This window comes from Drosophila ananassae, chromosome XL (assembly GCF_017639315.1).
Source record: "Drosophila ananassae strain 14024-0371.13 chromosome XL, ASM1763931v2, whole genome shotgun sequence".
NCBI classification, from domain to species: domain Eukaryota; kingdom Metazoa; phylum Arthropoda; class Insecta; order Diptera; family Drosophilidae; genus Drosophila; species Drosophila ananassae.
The window spans coordinates 2,471,453-2,493,390 of record NC_057931.1 but is presented as its reverse complement, the minus strand read 5'-3'; the positions used below and the strand labels follow the sequence as shown (position 1 = coordinate 2,493,390).

The 21,938-nt window shown below is 48.9% G+C and overlaps 4 protein-coding genes across 5 annotated transcripts; all 4 read left to right on the top strand.

The window, feature by feature from the left end:
* The first annotated feature begins 296 nt into the window (after positions 1 to 296).
* LOC6503648 (protein strawberry notch) lies at positions 297 to 15,786 on the top strand. 2 transcript variants are annotated; one of them, XM_032452478.2, is made up of 13 exons: positions 297 to 931; positions 4,862 to 4,979; positions 6,547 to 6,966; positions 7,513 to 7,869; positions 10,154 to 10,621; positions 10,681 to 11,066; positions 11,129 to 11,535; positions 11,593 to 12,027; positions 12,090 to 13,293; positions 13,353 to 13,839; positions 13,913 to 14,051; positions 14,109 to 14,481; positions 14,547 to 15,786. In XM_032452478.2, exons 1-13 carry the CDS (start codon positions 929 to 931, stop codon positions 14,775 to 14,777), a joined length of 5,028 nt encoding a protein of 1,675 aa, XP_032308369.1. In that variant the 5' UTR covers positions 297 to 928; the 3' UTR covers positions 14,778 to 15,786. The 2 variants fall into 2 exon arrangements, with proteins under 2 accessions (XP_032308369.1, XP_001964001.2); XM_001963965.4 differs by lacking the exon at positions 7,513 to 7,869.
* On the top strand, positions 8,121 to 9,549 carry LOC116655163. Its single transcript, XM_032452479.2, has one exon. The coding sequence runs from the start codon at positions 8,340 to 8,342 to the stop codon at positions 9,057 to 9,059; it is 720 nt and encodes a 239-aa protein (XP_032308370.1). The 5' UTR covers positions 8,121 to 8,339; the 3' UTR covers positions 9,060 to 9,549.
* A 117-nt stretch (positions 15,787 to 15,903) lies between the features above and the next one.
* LOC6503649 (2-methoxy-6-polyprenyl-1,4-benzoquinol methylase, mitochondrial) lies at positions 15,904 to 17,177 on the top strand. The gene is made up of 3 exons (XM_001963964.4): positions 15,904 to 16,188; positions 16,299 to 16,717; positions 16,776 to 17,177. The coding sequence occupies exons 1-3, from the start codon at positions 16,002 to 16,004 to the stop codon at positions 17,076 to 17,078; spliced, it is 909 nt and encodes a 302-aa protein (XP_001964000.1). The 5' UTR covers positions 15,904 to 16,001; the 3' UTR covers positions 17,079 to 17,177.
* Positions 17,178 to 19,527: 2,350 nt separating this feature from the next.
* On the top strand, positions 19,528 to 21,873 carry LOC6503650 (serine/threonine-protein kinase WNK2). The gene is made up of 3 exons (XM_032452608.2): positions 19,528 to 20,461; positions 20,525 to 21,506; positions 21,573 to 21,873. Exons 1-3 carry the CDS (start codon positions 19,694 to 19,696, stop codon positions 21,746 to 21,748), a joined length of 1,926 nt encoding a protein of 641 aa, XP_032308499.1. The 5' UTR covers positions 19,528 to 19,693; the 3' UTR covers positions 21,749 to 21,873.
* The last annotated feature ends 65 nt before the right edge of the window (positions 21,874 to 21,938 follow it).

The following is a 21,938-nucleotide window of genomic DNA, read 5'->3' as shown; positions in this document are numbered from 1 at the left end:
ATGCGAAATGCATCAAGTATCAGAATAAAACTATTGTTTCTAGGAAATACGTATGATAACAAATACTTTATTTTGAAAAACTTATAGGAGAAACAGTAAAATTCAATCAATCAAACTTTTTATAAGTTCTGAATCATTTTATATTTAAATTTTTGAAATAGTAACATTAAGTAATCGAATAATTACCAGATGTTTAAACTTGTATATCGAAATAACTATATGGCAGCTCTCCTAACAGTAGTCTGGTATTTTTTCGATAAAAGTCTGGCAACACCAATACCAAACTATCGAATTAGAATACCGATAGGTCCATCCATCGATAGTAAAATAATCGATGCATCGATGTTCCGCCACCTCTAGTTACGTGTTTTCGGCTTCTCTTCACTTCCTTTTCGTTTCCTTCCTCCTTCATTTTGTTGTTGTTGTTGCTGTTGCCACTCGGCTGCCGTTAGTGTGTGATTAAACAATAAACAAATCACAAATCGCGGCAGCAACAACAATCGCCTATAAACGCAAGTAAATCTAAGCCAGGCCACCACCACCACCGCCGTCTCTGCCTCCGCCACCGCCACCGCCAGTCCCGTTCCCCCCCACCAATCCCCTTGCCGTGCCGCGCGCGGTGTGTCTTAATATTGCGGAGTAATTTTTCGCTGCATTTGCTGACTGGCTGGCCGCCCAATCGGTTCCCAACCTCTCCCCCTGGCTGGCTGGATCATTCTGGCCCGCAGACCCAACAACAACCACACAAAACGAGTGCCAATCGAGAACAAAAACAAGAAAAGATCGAAACGGAACGGTGTTCCCAACGCAGTTCGAGTGAAAAACGCGTGTGGAGCAGCGCCCGCGACTCTGTTCATATAAATTTTTTTTGTTGGTTAAAAACAGTTAACAACCGAAAGAGCAAAACAAAAACAACTGTAGCTCCAAAATGGTAAGTTTTCGGATTAAGTGCGTTCCTCGTCCTGCTCTCTCTCAGATACTCAGTACATATCTTTGTTGAATTGTTTGTTGTTGTTGTTATTGTTTTTGTTTCGCATGACCAAATGCAATTTCTTTGTTGCTATATTTTTTTCTTTTCTTTTCTTCTACGCACACGCACACACACACTCACACCCATGCACACATGCACAAACAAAAACAAAGCGCCAGAGCAGGCGAGCAAGAGGAAGAATTTCCATACTCATTCAATAATTTTTTGTGTTTATCTTCTTCTTCTTGTGCCGCCTGCCCATCCACCCCCTCCACTCCTAGTCCACCTTGCTCCAATCTAGAATCTTTCTAATAGTTTCGCGATGTGGCGTAAGGGGCGCCACACTGTGATCCGCATTTCGCGTGGCCGGGACCATGTGTTTCCTCTGCCACTCTCCCACTCAGCCACTCACAGCGGCTTCTGACTGCCCTGTCCCCCTCTCTCTCTAACCCACTGGCCAGGTCTCGTACACGCGCTCCCCTCATCGAAATTTTTGTTTTTTTTTTTTTTTTGTATTTTTATTATTATTTTTCTTGTTGTTGTTGTTCACGATCCACACACGAGTTTGGCAGAAAAAAAAAAAAAAACAAATTTATTCAGAGTCGAGGGGGAAAAAGTTGCGCTAGGTTAGGGTTAAGGCCATGCGATTCAGTTGAGGGTTAAGGATCTAGGAGAAGCTAGTTCTCCAAGTGGGGATTTTCTCATTAACAGTTATCTTTGGGGTTCTTGGAAACCAGAGAGTTGCCGGATCAGGTGGGAGGTATTTCTTCTCTAAATAGGCTTCCTCCAATTACAATATTATTACTGTAAATCAGAGCCTATAAACAAAGAGAGTCGTAGTCCCGTTGCATTCCTTGTCTCTCCCATCTCTAAACAATAATCTCATCACTAAGAGCTTCTAGAACTCCCCTCGAATGAAGCCAAAATCGTGTCCTGTCTTGTCACTTGTTGCTTAGCCAGGGCACCAACCCCGACCTGCCTTAGCGGGTACACCCACCACTCCCCCCCACTCCAGCAGTCCATCCTCGCTGGGTGCCCACTGTAGCTCTGGCTGCCGCCTGCAGTTGCATTCCAGAAAGCCGCAGTTGTTGCTGCAGCCACTCCCACTCCCACTCCCTCTGCAGCTGCGCTGCTCCGGCTCTGCTGCAGTTTTGGGGATTTCTGATTGGAAGGGGCGCTTGGGTCCTGGGTCCTGGCCATGTTGAGGTAAGCAGGCTCTTATTTATCGCCGCCTCTGCTTTGGCCACTGCATTCGCTGGCGACGCATGCGCCTGGTAGGTTGGGCTGCTGGCCTGGTCATCTCCAGAGTATCCTCCAGATGTCCCCCATCTCTATCGGCAGTCATAGGCCATCTCTTTCTGTTCAGTACACTGGGAAAAATAGCCACTTCTCTTGAAAGCCTAATTCAAACCTAAAACATGGTTCCAAAAATTATTTTTCTCAGTGCAGGCAAAAAGTAACATTTTTATTTGAAGCCTTTCCTAATTTTCCCCAGCCCCTCTCTCTCTCCGCCCAGCTTGTGTTTTGCTTCCTTTTGTTTTTATTTTTATATTCGCTTTTTTCTGGCAACCCTTCCATGGTACCGTTAATGGAGCCATCTTTTTTTTTTGGTTTACCGTTTGTTTTGCCATTTTATGCCATTTTTTTTTTTTTTGCGGGTGGCAACAACAAGTTGAAAGGACATGCCTTCTAAGCGGGCGAGGGGGAGGGGGTGGCCGTGTGTGTGAGTGTGTGTGTGTGTGGGTGGAAAACACATGTTTTTGTCCAGAGACTTTCAGCATTTCCCTTGTTGCAAGGTCATTCGTTTTGATTTTATTTTGTGTGTCAACAAAAATGTTGCAAGTGTGTGGTGGGGGGCTTGTTATTGTCCAGGATTTAAGGACTAATTGAAGAGGATTAGATGGGGAAAGGATAGGCTTTTAAGTTCGAAGATGGATAACAAAGGATAAGTGATGAAATGGAGGTATTTTTAGGGGGTAGATAATTATTACATATATTTTTTAATATTTAAAACTAATGAAAATCTCTTAATTATTTAATTTTTAATTAATTAAATACCAAGCATGAGTTCTGCTTCGAGGCTTCACTGTTACTGCATTATTGAAGTCTACTTTTCGGGGCCTCATCCGCAGGATGTATATGGACACATATAGCCACCGAACGAACCAACCCGGACCCGGCGACAACACCTCTCCATCTCCCCCCTCCCCACCACATCACTCTGTCCTGCTCTAATTGCTGTACATGCGCCACAGATTGCCGCCACCTCTGCTCCCCCCCCCACCCACTCTGGGGCTTTCATCTTCCCAGCTGAAGCAATCCCTTTGTTTGGGATACGGGGGTGGTCTTTGAGTGGGAGTGAGAGTAGGGGTGGGGGTAGGGGTGGAATGATGGGATCACATGCACATTTCGCATAAAGGACGAAACTTGGTATCTCTGCATGCCAAACATTTCAGAGGGCCGGGCGGGGATGGGGGTGGGGGCATTCCAACCCCTTGTTGGCCCAAAGTGGAGCACAGTGGTGCCGATATGCGGGAAAAGTTAGTCAGTTTCGAGGAGGTCCTTGCTTCAAAGGAAGTAAACTTTTCCACAAGTCCTCACGAAAAAGGACTTGTGAACCACTGTGCCACAAAAGGATATCAAAGGGGTGACAAAGGGGTGGGCCTCGCGTTTGTTTATCGGCCTGTTCCCAGTTCCTTAGGTCGTCCTCCCCCCCTCCCGTCTCACACACACACACACACACGCCACTGGAGAGATGTTGGCCCAAAACAGGGGGCAGAAACTGGAAACAGAAACCCACCCCAAAGTCCAACGTACTTAACCCTGTTCCCCCGCTTAACCCGCTGCCTCTCCGGCACCGGGGGGTGGTGGCCGCCGAAAAACTGCAGCCCGCCTGGATATATTCGCAGGATATGGACATGGATGTGGCTGTGGATGAGGATGGATGGTGAAATGTGAAATTTCCATTTTTGGGAGTGGGTAGGAGTGGCTAGGAAGGAGGGGGGGCAGCGACGACTACGACGACGACTGTGTGTGACTCCGGTTTTCAAACTCCGACTACTCCGGGCTCGTAGTTGGCCTCCACACGAGCACCGAACCAGTCGCATTCAGTTCCCAGTGTCCTTTACCGTTAACCGTTAAAGAATAGTGCCACTTATCCCGGATATCCTTGCCAGCTCTGGTCCCAGAGCCGCAGGACCTTATCGCTCCAGCGTTCAAACGCATCTGACCGCCTAGTCTCTAAAAAAAAAAAAACAAAAAATAAAATAAAGAAAACCAGTCCAGTGAGTGTATTTTCTTTCTCACTTTTTTCCACCCCACTTTTTCCGGGACTTTTCCCCTTTTTTTTTCTTCCCCCCCACTTTCCACACGCGGTGTGCCCATTTTTTTCCTCGTGCTTTTTGTGCCGTTTTTTCTAAACAGACTGCTGTGTCTTCCCTCTCGCTTCTATTTGGCCAACAGCACGCCCTCTCGCTCGCCCTCGCAGCCCACCCGCAAAAGTGTGCTACAAAAATAGACGTTCTTTTTTTTTCGTGCTTTTCTGTGACATTTGTTCTTTCTGTTTTGTTTTCGTTTCGTATTCGCTCTATCAGTGTGTGTGTGTGTGTGTGTGTTTGTTTGCTTTTTTTTATTCCTCGGTGATTCCCCGCGATTTTGAAATAGTTTGTAGTCTCCACTCGAGAACTATGTGGAACTATGAAAATATCGATTTTCATTCGCGTTCTGGTTGGTATCATTGTTTCATGGCACTGAGAGAAATCAGAGGCTACTATTCCATATATTATAATTATTATAATTAGGATTAAGTTTAAAATAAATAACAAGTCTTCAAGTCTTCTGTTTCAAAGTTATTTAAACTCATTCTTATTTAAATTTTTATATATTTTTTAGACATCAAAGAAGCGTAAAACCCTTTTAGACGCCGACGACGAGGATGACAACTTTGATGAGGACGATTCCGGTTCCGACTTCGACGATGACGAGGATCCAGATCAAATAGAAGTACCAGGTGAGCGACAATCCCCAAAGGACTCTCCACTATTCCTCCAACTGTACTGAGGGAGAGGTAGGGGGCGAAGGGGTTGCAAAGTGCTTTCAGTTTTGTTCTCCTTTGTTTGGACAACAGTTTTTGAGGAGAAACCCAGCCACTAGGTGGCGTTGGCGTAGGAGGCCCCACCTCCCCATGGCGTTGGGCGCCAATTTTAATGGTTTAGTTCGTTCTTTGGCCTCCCAACTGGTCGGCAGAAACTGGTTTTTATTCGAAAGCCTGGATCGAAAAGGGAGTGTTGTTTTGTAGGACTGGGGTGGGAATTAAGGGGAGTATCTGACAGAAATGACATCTCAATCAGCCAAACGAGAATGTATTTGAGTTGTTGGGAGTAGAGACTAGGCTTATATTTTGGTTTAAACAATATACTGATTAGCTTAATCAAGCCAATTAGCAAACAACTACAGATCCCATCCCCCATTGAGTCATGTCAGATGCCTGGCCCCAATCCTTTGACATCCGAGGCACATTAATTAAAAGACAACTTGCATTAGTGCCTGAAATATTAATGAAGCCACCTTTGGCTTCCACTGCCACTGCCCCTGCGGAAGTCCAGCCCACCTGCCCGATTCGCTTCAGATCTGTTCGATATCGATACATATGTGGCTATATACAGTGCAAAGTCCAATGCTATGTGGGAATTATATGTGCTGGCCGTGGCCGTGTGTATGTGGCATTATAGTGCGTCACGCATGTGTATAATGATGGCCACGGATATATAGGATGGGTAGCCTCGATTATATGGCCAGCAGGCGGACATCTTGCGTCATAATTTGGGGATATCTGTCCTGAATAATTAAACTCCATTAGAAGGAGGCTATTTCTAGGTTCTATCGAAAAGAAAATCATGAGTTATTGATGGAAAGTTTGTGGATTCAGTGAGGAAGTGGAAGTGGAAGTGGAGGGCATCCATTGATGAAATCAATAGAGGGACTCAGGATAGCCATCTTTCGACTAGCTTATGGTTCGGTTTCGGAATCCGTGTGGTTGGATTTGTGGCTGACACAATCGGGGATTGCTGGCATTACCACAATCCTTTGGCAATCCTTTACATAGGCCTTATATTGTGTGCAAGTCCGTGTCCGTGGCGCATTTGTGCACATATAATTATGATTATGTATCAGTCGATGCATACATGACCTTTCCCCTTTCGGGTAATTTGCTGCAAAGCATTTACCATCTCGTACATGGTGCGGGACTTAAGGCACATACTTAAGCCCCCACAACACACATGCACATCCATCTTGGCTCATTAATTAGATATTTACCTTAAATGAGGGTGGCCCTGGGCCCTGGGCCCTGGCTGATTATGTCTGCAGTTTCTGCCAATCTGCAGTGGGACTGGCAACTGGCAATCGCTCAAGCATTCGATTCCCGTCAAGAGGCTGGGTCGGAGGTGTTTGTCTTCTTGGTTCTTGGTTCTTAGTTCTGAAACTGTTCTGTAGGTATAACTTGGTTCTTAATTTAAGGCCCTAACTATATGATACCTGGTACTCATAATCCCAAACTATTCTTAAACTATTTCCAGGTGGAGGTCGAGATCTGAACACGGCAGTCACCTACGCCCAGAACATTCGCAGCGGGGTGGGTGTGCCCAAGACCAGTGCTCCAGTGCCCATTGAATCGGCCAAAATAGTCATCAATAACAACAACATCAAGCCGATATCCTTGCTGCGCATCAACAACAACAACAAGCCCATAGTGGGCAGCATCCTTGCGAATAATATTAAAAACAGTAACGGCACCACCGCCGTCACTGCCAGCCCGCTACGTAAGATAATCACTCCGATAACCACCACAGTCCGGCCAGTGGTGGGCGGAGCTGGGACGGCGACCGTCGGAGGCGTGACAGTGGGCGGCAAGATCACCGCGATCCCGATACCCAGAAAAGTAGTGCTAGAGAATAATTTAAGCAACATGCCAAAGAAACTAAATAACACAATAACTGGTAAGTGTTTTTCCTAAAAAGTAAGAAATTAAAAAAAAAAAGAAGATATTTCTAAACATACAAGCTGAAAAAAAAATGAGAGACAGTGTGGCCAGGGGTTTTCACAAGAATGTGACCATATTTCCTAAATAATATTAGTATTATTAGTAACAGATAATATATATTTTGTTTGAAATCCTTGAAAAATATATATTCTGAAAATAAAATGACCCTATTTCTCTGGTTTTTGAAACCGTTTTTGAACAGAAACGTACAGTTAGATTAAATATACTTTTGAAAACTGGCCACACTGTCCTACACTGGGAGAAAAGAAAGCAAAAACTTGCTCTCAACTATTTATTAATCATGCTTGTGTTGTTCTCTTCCTCCATTTCTCTCTCTGCACACTTTTTAACCCTTCTTTTGCTTTCCTTTGGTTCAATTACACTCGAAAAAAAAACTCCCTCTCCCCCCTTTTTTTTTGGATTTTGTTTATTTTCTGTTGGATTGTTTGCTTTTGCTTTTGTGTTCTGTGGTCCTGTGTTGTTTTTTCAAATCCAATCCCAGCGAGGAGCAGCAGCAGCAACCCAGCGGCCAGTGGCGGGTCTGCTGGTGGCATCTCCGGAGCAGGCGGCGGCGGCGGAGGAGGGGGATCGGCCAGCAGTTACCTGAGCAGCGGCGCCGGGAGCTACCTGAACAGCCTGAGCACCAACGAGCTGATGAACCTGGCCGCCTACGTGGCCGCCAAGGGAAACAGTGGCCCCCCGCCGCCGCCCCCCTCGACGGCCACCAACTCGGTGAAGAGTGCAGGGATGGGGGCAGGGGCTGGGGCAGCGGGCTATTATGGAGGCGGTGGCGCCTCCACGGCCTCCACCTCCGCCTCTGCCGCCAACTTCAACATGGCCGCGTCTTTATTGGCGCAGAGTAAGTCGATTAATGTTGGTAACAACCAAGAATGATGTTTTCTCGTAAAGCCCATAGCCCTGAAGATAAACTAACCGTAAGACTAACAGTAAAGTTTAAAAAATAGATGTAAGGATTCAAACAATAGACTATAGTTTGTAAGAATATAAAGTTTAGAACACTATACTTCCATCAAGTGTGCTGTGATTTGAAAAAAAACTACGGATCAAGTAGGCCATGACCCTGTTCTGTCACTTCGGAAACCCACCTAAGCCCGGCCAGGCCCCTGGGAGTTCAGTCTCAACCCAAAGGGCCACCTAACCACATAAAAATTCTTCCCTTTTTTATTTCTCTAAAAAAAAAAAACAAAGTCTGATAAACTAACGCGAACGAAAAAGAGAAAAATCCAAACCTTTATTCCAAATTCTAAATTCAAAAAGTTACTTTCGGCCCACCACCCCTCCTAGTCTTATTCTTTTTCCAAATTTGAGATGAACATGACTACCCACGAGGCTAACGAGAGAAGGACAATGATGCAGCAGCACCTGGAGCAGCTCCAGCCCCTGATGTCCCTGCCGCCGGCCAACTGGGAGGAGCTCCAGCAAGCCGTTCGGGTGAACGTGGCCGAGGCCATGGAGGACTTCTACCGGAGACATGCCAGGGCGCTCCGCAAGCTGGAGCTGATCATCGAGACGGAGCTGTTGCCGAAACTGAAGGGCATACCGCCAGACGGAAGAGCCAGCAAGGAGACCAGGAGGACCGCGGAGCTGGTGAAGCGGCTGCTCTGCCGGGTGGCACGCCTGCGTCCCGTGATCATGGTGCGGATGCCCGTTCAGGATAAGCGGAGCGGCGGGACAAGCTCGACTTCCGCAACAGCCGCCACAGCGGCCAACCTTATGTACAAGATTAGACGACGAGCTGGGAGAACGGCCAGTGGTGCCACAATGCCACTGATCGAACCACGATGGCCGCGCAAGTGCCCCCAGAACTTGCACCACATCGGACACACACTGCTCAGGCCGAGCCACGAACCACGTTACACCATTTGGCAGCGACAGAATCAGCGCGGCAGGAATATGGCTTTCAAGAAGTCCTCCTACACCACGCCACTGAACCGACACAAGGACTTCCCACCCATCCTGGACACCGCAACTGGACGGCGGTGGAGGGCTATCCACACTACCAGCACACCTCCCATATTCTACGACTGATTCTGTCCATTCGAGACACACTAGCTTATCTAAGGACACTAAATTCGAGGAGAAAGGATTCTAGATGCGATTTGTTGGTTCTGTATTGTGGAAAACACTTTGAAGACACTTGGAGGACAAGGACGAGAAGTTTTGATATTCATGAAGTAGATGTTAGCTGTGCAGTAAGGATTATGCGGAACGATGTGTTCGATCATATTGTATACGTTTTTAGTTTACATAGAAATTGTTTATCGAAAAACACCACAAAAATATGACTGTAACAACTTGGTTATTCCATCCGATCTCGCTTCAATTGGCTTGGTTGCGCAATATTCCAAATATTGTTATTAAGTGCTTAAATACGACACATGTGACACTCAAATCCCATTCCAAAGCAACGTCCAGAGGATCTAATTGATCTTAACAGGCTACTTTTCAACACAGACACAACTTCCATTCCAAGACAACGTCCAGAAGGTTAAGGTTTTATTAAAGATTAACACACGAAGTTGTAAGAGGTTTTTATTTCTTAAATATTGTAAATTAATCGAAATAATCGAAGCTGTTAATCGATAAACTATGGAAATTGTAGAAAAAAAGCCAATCAATCTAGAAAGGCTGAGGTTTCTACTCAAGAAAGTGTGAATATTTGTTAAATTATCTGATAATTTATAAAAAATAATCGAAATAATCGATATTGTTAATCGGAAAGGTAGGGAACTATGTAACTAAAGTCCAGACAAGCTCAAAAGGAGCTAAGAATTCTTATCCAGATAGTAGGAATGTTTATTTTGAATTACCTGATACTTTAAGCCCTCTGAAGTAATCGAAATAATCGAAATTGTCAATCGGATGTAATCGGACCTGTTTAATTCGATAAAATACTGTACTCTAGAGTTGTTATCCTTGTAGAGTAAGCCATGAATGTCCTTTTCACTCCCCGCTCTCTTCCCTCTGACGGCTGCCCCTATACGTCTGTCTCTCTCTAGTTGGAAGCCCCTACACCTCTCTCTCTCTCTCTCTCTCTCTCTCTCTGGTGCTATCTCTTGCTCCCTCACTTTCCCGCCGAAACAAAGACAAATCGACCAACCCGACTCCCCTTTTACTTGCAGTGAGCTATGCGGGCGCCGCCTCGCCCATCCGCCCCTACAAGGTGACCCCCACGGGCCTCCAGAAGATGGCACCCGCCACCACAGTGGCCACCACCAAAGGAGCGCCTGGCTCAGGAGCGGTCAGCGGGGCAACCGGAGCTGCCGGAGGAGCCGGCGCTGGCGGGGTCAAGGGCGGCACCGCCATGATGGAGGCCATCCAGAAGCTGATCGCCATGAACCCGGAATACCTGACCAGCGGAATCCCCAACAACGTGTTCCAGCTGTTCATGCAGTCGATGCAGCAACCCCGTCCGAATGCGGCGGTGCCGACCATGCAGGTAAACCCCGGCACCGGTATGTCCGCCACTGCTAGCAGCGTCGTGGGGGCACATCCCTCGGCGGTTACTTACGTCCAGCAGGAGGACGACGAGGCCGACTACGAGGAGATGGGCGTGGCCGAGACTTATGCGGACTACTGGCCAGCAAAGTGTAAGTCTCTCTCCCTTCCAGTCCAGGACATGTAACCACTAGTTTGCTCCGATTTTCAGTGAAGCTGGGCAAAAAGCATCCGGACGCCGTGGTGGAGACCGCCTCGCTTAGCTCCGTGGAGCCATGTGATGTCTACTACAAACTATCCATTCCCGCCGAGACCATCAACAGTGGCCAGCTGAGCGCCCTCCAGCTGGAGTCCATTACGTACGCCTCCCAGGCCCACGACCACCTCCTGCCCGACGGCAGCCGGGCCGGCTTCCTCATCGGCGACGGTGCTGGTGTGGGCAAGGGCCGCACCATTGCCGGAATCATCTACGAGAACTATCTGAAGGGGCGCAAGAAGGCGCTCTGGATATCCGTGTCCAATGATCTCAAATACGATGCCGAGCGGGATCTCAGCGATATTGGAGCCAGTCGCATCGACGTCCATGCTCTAAACAAGGTAGAATCTATAGGAATTTGTGGAGGGTCACGGTCCTTATCCTTATTTGTCCTCCCTTCCAGTTCAAGTACGCCAAAATCAGCTCGGATGTGAACAACAACTGCAAGCGCGGCGTCATCTTCAGCACCTATTCCGCCCTGATCGGTGAGTCGAACAACAAGACGGGCAAGTACCGGTCCCGCTTCCGCCAGCTGCTGCAGTGGTGTGGCGAGGACTTCGAGGGCCTGATCATCTTCGACGAGTGCCACAAGGCCAAGAATCTGTGCCCGGTGGGCTCCGGCAAGCCGACAAAGACGGGCCAAACAGTCCTGGAGCTGCAGCAGAAGTTGCCAAAGGCGCGAGTCGTCTACGCCTCCGCCACGGGCGCCTCCGAGCCCAAGAACATGGCGTACATGGTGCGCCTGGGTCTCTGGGGCCAGGGTACGGCGTTCGGCAACTTCAATGACTTCATAACCGCTGTGGAGAGACGGTAAGGTGGTGGCTTCTTAAGCAGGAATGCGACTAACAAGAGATCTTCTTTCCGCAGTGGTGTTGGTGCCATGGAGATCGTGGCCATGGACATGAAACTGCGAGGCATGTACATCGCCCGACAGCTGAGCTTCAAGGGCGTCAGTTTCAAGATCGAGGAGGTGCCACTCTCCAAGGAGTTCCGCAAGATCTACGACCAGTCGGTGGAGCTCTGGGTGGAGGCCATGCAGAAGTTCACCGAGGCGGCGGAGCTGATCGACGCTGAGAGCCGCATGAAGAAGACGATGTGGGGCCAGTTCTGGTCCTCGCATCAGCGCTTCTTCAAGTACCTCTGCATCGCCGCGAAGGTCAACCATGCGGTGACAGTGGCCCGCGAGTCCATCAAGTATGGCAAGTGCGTGGTCATCGGCCTGCAGTCCACCGGCGAGGCTCGTACTCTCGACCAGCTGGAGCGGGATGACGGCGAGCTCACTGACTTTGTTTCCACCGCAAAGTAAGTACAAGGAGCACTCTCTCTTCCAGATGATCTAACTCTCTCCTTATCCATTCCAACAGAGGCGTCTTCCAGTCGTTTGTGGAGCGCCACTTCCCCGCCCCCGATCGCAATCGCATCAACCGCATCCTGGGCCTCTACGACGATGCACCCGCCGCTGATTCCGCTTCCGGTTTCGGTCACAACAACAACAACAGCAGCTCGGGAGCTACTGCGGCGGCTGGCAAGCGCAAGGCCGGAGGAGCAGCTGCCAGTGGCCAGGACAATGGCAAGTCGAAGAAGAAGAAGCGCCGGAACTCGTGGCAGGACTTTGACGACAGCGACGAGGACGAGGACAGGAAGCCGAAGATCGAGGCCGAGAGTCCCAATAGCGACAGCGACGAGGCGAACAGCGACGATGCCTTCGGCAGCGATCGGGATGACGATGATGAGGACGAGGACGACGACCAGGATGGCGACAGCGACCGGCGCAGCGTCGCCAGCGATGCCAGCTCCGACTTCAATCCCTTCTTCAGCGGCAGCGACAGCGACATCGATCCCTGGGTGAACGCCCGCAGCAAGAAGACCACCAAGAAGAAAGCCCAGAAGAAGGTCAAGAAGAAGGTGAAGAAGGAGAAGATCAAGAAGGAGCCCGGCGGCTCCACCGACGCCGCCAGCATGCAGGGCAACACAGCCATGTCCGCGGCCGTGGCGGCTGCCTTGAACGCGGCCAAGACCCGCAAGTCGCAGCTCTCCACGCAGGACAAGATCCAGGACCTGCTGCAGAAGAAGCAGGAGCTCAAGGGCACGGTGACGCCGGTGGGCGTCAATGGCGTCAAGCTGAACTACGGTCCGCCGCCGAAGGACGCCATCGAGCGGGCCTGCACCATGAAGGAGGAGCTGCTGCGTAAGATCGAGCGACTGGGATCCCGACTGCCGCCGAACACGCTGGATCAGCTGATCGACGAGCTGGGCGGACCGGACAACGTGGCCGAGATGACGGGCCGTCGCGGTCGGGTGGTCCAAAACGACGACGGCTCCATACAGTACGAGTCCCGCACGGAATCGGACGTGCCCCTGGAGACGCTGAACATCACCGAGAAGCAACGCTTCATGGACGGCCAAAAGGACGTGGCCATCATCTCGGAGGCGGCCTCCAGTGGTATCTCCTTGCAGAGCGATCGCCGAGTCTTCAATCAGCGCCGGCGTGTCCACATCACCCTGGAGCTGCCCTGGTCGGCGGACCGAGCCATCCAGCAGTTCGGTCGCACCCATCGTTCGAATCAGGTTGGTTTCTCTCTTCTCTCCTTAGCTTCTTTCGTTTAAAAAATCTGAATCCTCTCCAGGTCAATGCCCCCGAGTACATTTTCCTGATCTCTGACTTGGCTGGCGAACGCCGTTTCGCGTCCACGGTGGCTAAGCGCCTGGAATCTCTGGGCGCTCTGACCCACGGCGATCGCAGGGCCACGGAAACCCGTGATCTCTCCCAGTTCAATATCGACAACAAGTACGGTCGCCAGGCCCTGGAGACGGTGATGCGCACCATTATGGGCTACGAATCGCCGCTGGTGCCCCCGCCCACGGACTACAGTGGCGAGTTCTTCAAGGACATTGCCGGGGCGCTGGTGGGCGTGGGAATCATAGTCAACAGCGAGAGCCATCCGGGAGTGCTCAGTCTGGACAAGGACTACAACAACATATCAAAGTTTCTCAATCGCATCCTCGGATGTCCGGTTGACTTGCAGAACCGACTCTTCAAGTACTTTACGGACACCATGACGGCCATCATCCTGCAAGCCAAGCGGGGCGGTCGCTTCGATCTGGGCATTGTGGGTGAGTACTCGAGGATTATAAAGGATCTGTGACAGCTCTATATCACTTAAATGTCTCTTCTTACAACCCCCAGATCTGGGTGCCGCTGGTGAGAATGTCACCCGAGTCCGACTTATACGCTTCCTGCGCAAACATGCCACCGGAGTGGCTCCCACGGAGCTGCACACAGTGCGTGTGGAGCGTGGAATGATCTGGCAGGAGGCTATTGATAAGTGAGTTGATACCACCAGCCTCCATCTAGCATGTGGCTTATGATATTTGTGTTGCAGATACGCCGACCTCTTCAATGACAACGAGGGCTTCTACCTGTCCCACCAGCTGCGCAACCAGAAGCGTACCGCCATCCTGGTGGTGGTTCTCGAGCAGCAGCCGTCCCGCAGCTCGACGAGCACCGATGCGGAGAATGCCAAAAAGAAAAAGACCCGCAGCAAAAAGGAGATCATGTGCCAGATCTATCGGCCCAACACGGGCCTCCAGGTGCGGCACGAATCCCTGTTCGAGCTGGAGAAGAAGTACCGGCCGGTGGCCAGCGAGGAAGCCGAGCCGCACTGGACAGAGCAGTATGATGCGTCGGTGAACACCTGTTCCCACGCCTACTGGAACGGCAACTGCCGGAATGTCAGCATGGGTCACGATTGTGAGGTGAGTTGGACCTGGGAAGATGATAGTTCTGGGGACTTAATGAAATCCTTTATATGCAATTCCAGGTGGGATTGCGGCAGCGACTGTACCACGTCCTGGCCGGGTCGGTTCTGTCCGTTTGGGGACGCGTCGAGCACATTCTAAATACACGTTCCAACAGCAAAATGCAGGTGATACGCATGAAGACAACGGAGGGCGAGAAGATTGTCGGCACGATGATCCCGAAGTCCTGCTTCGAGCTTCTGATGAACGACCTGCGCAGCGACTCCGAGAAGCAGGAGGAGTTCAACTACTGAACCGCCGGGCCGCCCAGCAAGGAGTAGAATGGGCTCCGGCTCCCCTTTTGTGTGTGATTTTGTTATGGCTTCGATTTGAAGATCCTCGGGATACGCATCTTCCAGCACCCCCACATCCACCCCCACCCCCGGAGGCCAAGCAAGAGAGTGTGTGGGCGGAGAGGAGGACAGGCTAGACGGGCGGACGAGGAAAGCCTCTTAAGTAATATACATATATAAATACTATAATTACGTTTAACTATTAAATATAAATGTGTATCTATATATATATAGATATATATAGCACGTATGTATGTAAAATGACATGAAGCATGCTGAGGAGAAGAATCCAGGACAGCCGCTATACTTTTTTCAACATTTTTTTTCTATTGACATATTTTTAAATAGACTTAGTGCACGTTAAACCCCCAAAACCCCAGAACCCCCCGAACCCAGACACCAGACACTAGACAGACACCCAAACAGAATGGATGGAAGCTATGTAGGGAGAGTATCGTAATGAAAGTGAAGAAATGAAAACGCTTATATGAATGGACTTTTTCTCAATGATGAAATAATAATTTAAATTATCACCTTTAGTTTAACACCCACACGCTAACCCACGGCCAAGAAATCGGCTACACACTTTGTAAACTATTTATTTTTTATCATTTATTCCACATACACACACACATGTACACTTAATAAGATAAATACATTATTAATCGTTTTCTTTACAACGTAACTAAACCATTATAAGGTATATATTTTTGATGGCTGCAGCGCAGTGCAGCTATACGAAGGAGAACCCCAAGCTAAGGCATTTTTTTTTCTTAAATTTAAACACAAAACTGCAGTTTGTAGTTAGAAGTATCTACTTGTAATACCTAAAATAAGTTAAGCATCTGAAAGAGAAAGCAAAAGTTTAAGAAAAAACGCGGCAGAGAGAATAAATGTGAAAATTAGAAGAGAAGTAAGCGTGTGCACACATACGTACAATTAATAAATATAAATGTGCGGATTAAATGAACATATCAAGTGTTTTATTTTACGAATTTCAACTTTTTAATTAACATATTTTTAGACTGACCTTTTGAAATTGGCGCCAATCGGAAATCGAATACTTTTCGATAAATCGACTAGTTCAGTGGTGCCATCTCTAGCCGATAGGCTTTTGGTTCCAGCTGAGATCTGTTTTTGTTATTTCATAATATAGACTTCTGAAAAGCAATAATTAGGACCGCCATGCAGAGCAGCCGCAGCACAAGACTCTTGTACCTGACCAGGCGGCTCCTCCAGCACCGGCCCGCCTCACAGAAGGCAGCGCCAGCGGCTGAGGGAGCACCTGCCGGCTCCGGCACCGGCTCTTCCGGGGAGCAGACCACCCACTTTGGCTTCCAAACGGTGCGGGAAAGCGAAAAGGAGCAGAAAGGTGACATAAACTTGATAAGGGAAAGGGTCTGAGACCAATTCCTATCAACCATTGCCCATGAGGAACCCAACAACCCAAGATAAACCATGTTTTTCGATCTTACTTTGCAGTGCACGAGGTTTTCGAGCAAGTTGCCAAATCCTACGATCTAATGAACGATGCCATGTCCATGGGCATTCACCGGCTATGGAAGGACATCTTTGTGGAGCGTCTGGGACCCACGCACGGCATGAAGCTGCTGGATATGGCTGGCGGGACAGGAGACATATCTTTTAGGTACCTGAAGTATCTCGCCAATCAACCCAATCCCACGAAGAGAATCAGCCATGTAACCGTGTCGGATATCAACCAGCACATGTTGGACGTGGGCGAGGAGCGGGCCAGGAGACTGGGCCTGACCAGCGACAGGTTGCCTAACTCCTCAGTGGCCTGGAAGTGTGCTGATGCCGAGAAACTGCCCTTCCAGGACGAGAGTTTCAATGCCTATACAATAGCCTTCGGTATAAGAAACTGCACGCATGTGGATAAGGTAAACTGCTAACCTATACTTGAGTTAGAGCCTTAAATACCTGCTTATTACCCATCAGGTTCTATCTGAGGCCTATCGTGTGCTCCAGCCGGGCGGTCGTTTCATGTGCCTGGAGTTCAGCCACCTGACGAATGAGACCATGCAGTGGCTATACGATCAGTACTCCTTCCAGGTGATCCCGCCCATGGGGCAGCTGCTGGCGGGCCAGTGGCAGGCCTACCAGTATCTGGTGGAGAGCATACGACGTTTCCCCAAGCAGGAGCAGTTCAAGCAGATGATCCAGCAGGCGGGATTCGACCATGTGAGCTACGAGAACCTCACCTTCGGCGTCGTATCCATACACTCTGGCTTCAAGCTGTGAGACTTACAGCGATGATTGTTTTTTTTTCTGTTTTTTACATTTATATATTTTGATATGCTGATCACGTGGAACAGCTCATAAAGCATCGAATTGTACAAGCGCTTCTGGCTGTTTATTTATTTCTTTTGACAAATATTACATGTGCCAAAAAACAAAAAAAAACAAGAAGACGAGTAAAAACTAAAAGATCAACAAGGCCTGGGAAAGACCTTGACGACATGCCAGACCCAAATAGATGCCATCCGCTGATACGTTAACCCAAAAGCAACAAAACTCAAAACCAAAGCGGACTTTGCAGATCGATTAAAATTCCAAACACCTGATCCGCCCGACGACAATTTCCAAAAAAAGTGAAAATCAAAGTAGTTTAATTGAAAGTTCATTACGGCTTAGTGTGTGTGATATAATTCACTAACCACTAATATATATGTCGGATCTGGTGCAGGTGAAATTTATGCATGTGAATGCTGAATTTCAACGATACCTTCATTGAAATGCCATTAAAATAATTGACCGTGCTCCGAGCTAATTGGTAATTGCCTTCTGTCTGACTTGATTTTATTATAATTATGCTTTCACCTGGCGCCTATTTCTTTTATATACATTGTACATTAAATACCTATTTACTTGATACACTTATGCGGCAAAATAAATTGTATTTAACGCTGTTTTTCTCTTTACGGCTGGCGATTATGTAAGCGGCCATAAAACCGAATCTGGCATCGGTGGCCACTTTTGATTTGGATCTAAATTGCAGCCAAATCATAAACCTTCGCCCCATCTCCGGCCACTGAAAGTGAAAAGAGCCGTAGTACTAACACGGCCAAAATAGAGAAGAAATAAGAAATAATAAATAACAGAAACATGCGGAACATGCCGGGCCATTGAAAGCAAAAGTTTTGTGCGTGCCGGGACGTGCGGCGCATGCGTAGCTGGGTTCCAAGGGATTTTCTTTGGTTACCGTGGTTTTGGCTTCAAATTAGTAGACAAAATAGCTTGAGTGTATTGTAAATTAGGCATTTATAGTTTAGAAAAGAGTATCAAGGAGCTAGTATCCAAAATCTTGGAAGTACCCTTTGGAAAAAATATCGAAAAATGGGTCAAAAATTGTAGTACCAGGTTTTGATTAAAATTGATACTTCTCGAAGTTCTAAGATCGGGAAGGTATAACATTCTAAAATCTGCTGAGTATTAGCCAAGTTATACACATTTTTCCAATATAAAATCATAAAAAGTGGATCGAATTTTTTTATTTCTTTTTTTGCTCAAAATATTCATTTTTGACCCACTTTTTAGTGAATATCTTAACTATTTCCCAACCGATTTAAAAACGGAATACCATTTACGAATCAGAACTCTAATCGCCTTCGATTTGCATCAAAAGCTCGAAAGCATAATAAAAATAAATTTTCGACCACTTTTTGCACAAAATCATGAGGGTACCCCTTACAAAAATATCGAAAAATGGGTAAAAATTTGTAGTGCCAGGTTTTGATTGAAAATGATTCTACTCGGAGTTCTGAGATCGGGAAGGTATAACATTCCAAGATCTATCAAGTATTGGTAGAGTTATAGACATTTTTCGAACATGAAAACTATAAAATTGGATCCGATTTTTGGAATAATTTTTTTTCCCCAAAATACTCATTTTCGATTCACTTTTTAGTGAATATCTTAAGTAATTCCTAACCGATTCAAAAACGGAATACCATTTAAGAATCAGAACTCTAATCGCCTTCGATCTTCATCAAAAGATCGGAAGTATTATAAAAATAAATTTTCGGCCACTTTTTGTCCAAAATCACGAGGGTACCCCTTGGAAAAATATCGAAAAATGGGTAAAAAATTTTAGTGCCAGGTTTTGATTGAAAATGGTTCTACTCGGAGTTCTGAGATCGGGAAGGTATAACATTCCAAGATCTATCAAGAATTAGCCGAGTTATGCACATTTTTCCAACTCGAAAATGACAAAAATTGGATCCCCCTTTTTTTTTATTTCCCCAAAATCATGAATTCTGATTAACGAATATTTTAAATATTTCCCCAAAAAGTTAAGATCAAATTTAAAGCAGAAACACTGACCTGCAACCACGGTGGCGCTTCAGAGGGCTTAGCATAATGAGGTGTCCGCCGGCAGGTGCTTGAAGGTGTCAATGGGAGGGGGTGGGGTTGGTGGACTGGCGGACTGGTGGGTGGATTGTGGGGCCTCCGATTGCGGCAAGTGAAATGGCAGAGCCGGGCCAGAGTCATAAACTGACCAAATGCCGTTGGCCATTCCGATGAGCCGCGTAATTTTATTTTATTTACAATTATTTGATATTTCTTTCGGATGCACTGGCTCTGTCTGATTCCATCGACTGCTTGGTATGCAGGGCGAGTGACCACTGTACGGTGGGACACTGGGACACACAGCGATGTCCGCTTTATAAATACAACAGCCACCAAGGAAGTTCATTTCATTTTCTTGGCAGACATCGCAGCGTTGACATAACGCTGCAGACTAAACGGATTACACTCGAAGAAAACCCAACAGACTATAAATAGATAAAGTTATCATTAAATAAAAAATTATTATAAATTAACCGACTAAGTTTAACAAAAAAAACCCCGAAACGATGCAACTTCTTACCAGTTTGGTGGCTTTTGGCCTAATTCTTGCGTTAAGTGGCGCTGAGGCTGGTGGCTTACGTCTCCGGCATACCAGCCCCCGGACGGCCACGCCCCCTGCCCCCAGCACCACGCCCACCACCACGGAGGCGGCCGTCGAGGAGAGTCCCGTCCAAGTAACGGAGCCGCAACAGGAAACGGAAGCAACGACTGGAAAGCATAAGCGCGGAATCCTTCACGGTGGCCACGCCCCCTGGCCGGCAAGGACCTATGCCGCCCACTACGGTTACAGTGTCCAGTTGCCGGGAGGAAGCGCCTTCCTGGCGGCCATCCCGGGCCACCATCGTCATCACGGACACTTTGTGAAGTACGGCCATACTTTGGTGAAGCCTCTGGTGGCTTCCGGATCCGGTCTGCTGGCCACTCCCACTGGACTAGGTGGCGCCGCAACAGCCGCCCTCTTGCCCGCCGCTGGAGCCGTGGCTCCTGCCCTAGCCCCCGCTCTAGGCCCCGCTCTAGCCCCAGCTCGTTCTCCCGCTCTGGCCACCGCCATTCCCGCCGGAATCGCCACCGCCTTGTCGTCCGGAGTGGCAGCCGCCACCGGAGCCGCTCTTCCTTCGTATGTCCTGCGGCCTGGCAACGCCCTGGTCTCCTCCTACAGCGTCAACTACCCGCACCAGAAGCCGCACCAGGTGCTCTTCCAGGCACCTGCTGCCGTCAAGCCCGTCCACTTCCACGCTCCAGGCCATGCTCACGCCCATGTTCACGCCGTTCAGGTGGGTTTTCCTTTTGGAGAGGTTTGGGAATGGTTTTTTATATTATTTTCCTTGTATTTCCAGCCCACCTATGTCCAGGCCTTTGCTCCTGCAGCTCCTGCCGTTCCTGTCCAGCCCGTTCAGCCAGTTCAGCCCGTTCAGCCCGTCCAGGCGGTTCAGCCCATTCCGGTCCAGCCTCTTCAGCCTCTCCAGCCGTTGAACCCAGTGCAACCGCTGCAGCCAGTGCAACCTGTGACCCCCATTCAACCAGTGCAGCCTCTGCAACCCGTCCAGCCTCTTCAACCCGTCCAGCCCGTGCAACCCGTCCAGCCCGTGCAACCCTTCCAGCCCATTAACCCGCCCACAGTGACCTTTGGAGTACCTACTCCCACAGCTCCGGCCGTCGATGTGCCAGTGGTGCCTCAGGTGCCCCAGACTCCACAGATCCCTCAGTTCCCGCAGTTCCCTCAGATCCCTCAGTTCCCTGGAGTGCCCACCTTTACTTTCCAGCCCGCCCAGCCCGCCCAGCCCGCTCAGCCTGCCATTCCAGCAGCTCCTGAAGCTCCGGAGGTGCCTCAAGTCCCAGCTATTCCCCAGATCCCAGCCATTCCCCAAATCCCTGCCATTCCCCAGTTCCCCGGCTTTCCCCAGATCCCACAATTCCCTCAAGCTCCGGCGGCGCCATCGGTACCCTCGGTGCCCGCCTTCTCCAGTCCCCCAAGTCCGCCCACGACCACCCAGTTCTTCCCGGCGGCTCCTCAGCCACCACTGCCCCAGCAACCGCCCACTTTTATCCAGCCGGAGGCCCAGTTTCCCGGCGGCATAGTGCCCCTGCCAGGATCCACGCCCGTGCTTCCCGAATCCGGAACAGGGATCGCCTCCCCGCAGATCCCTCAGAGCCCGGAGCTGCCGGAACCAGAGCAGCCGGCTCCCGGACCCGCCAGACCTACCCAGCAGCCCTGGAAGCCAGTCTTCTACCAGCCGCCCACCGAATCCTCGGCAGCCACGCCCAACAATCGTCCTTCCATCACGCTCCTGCCTCCCTACGGCAGCTCCCCAGCTGAAGGTAAGGTTTCCACATTTTGGATCTCTTTTAAATGATATTTTTATCCTTTTTGGTTATCCTTTTTAGGTTACCTGCCCCCCGTTGGCTCCCAGCCGTCTCCCCTGAGCTCCAGCAGCGCCGGAGTGGGCAGCCAGGGAGGCATCTTTGACCAGCTCACCGATGCCGAGCTGGAGCACATCTTCGCCCAGGCCAACTTGGCGCAGCAGCAGCACCACCAGAGAAACAACTACCACCACTACTAAGTAGGGATCGAACTTCGAGCCACACCTAGGGATCTTATAATTTTTTTTTTATTTTTTTTCTCATCACTTTCGTCATGTATCTGTTATCTTTATTGTAAATTATGTTATTAAATAAGTTATTTATGAAAAATACAAAGGTTTCCTTGAGGTTTTAGGGGGGAAGGTGGGAAATTAGAAAACTGAAATAAAA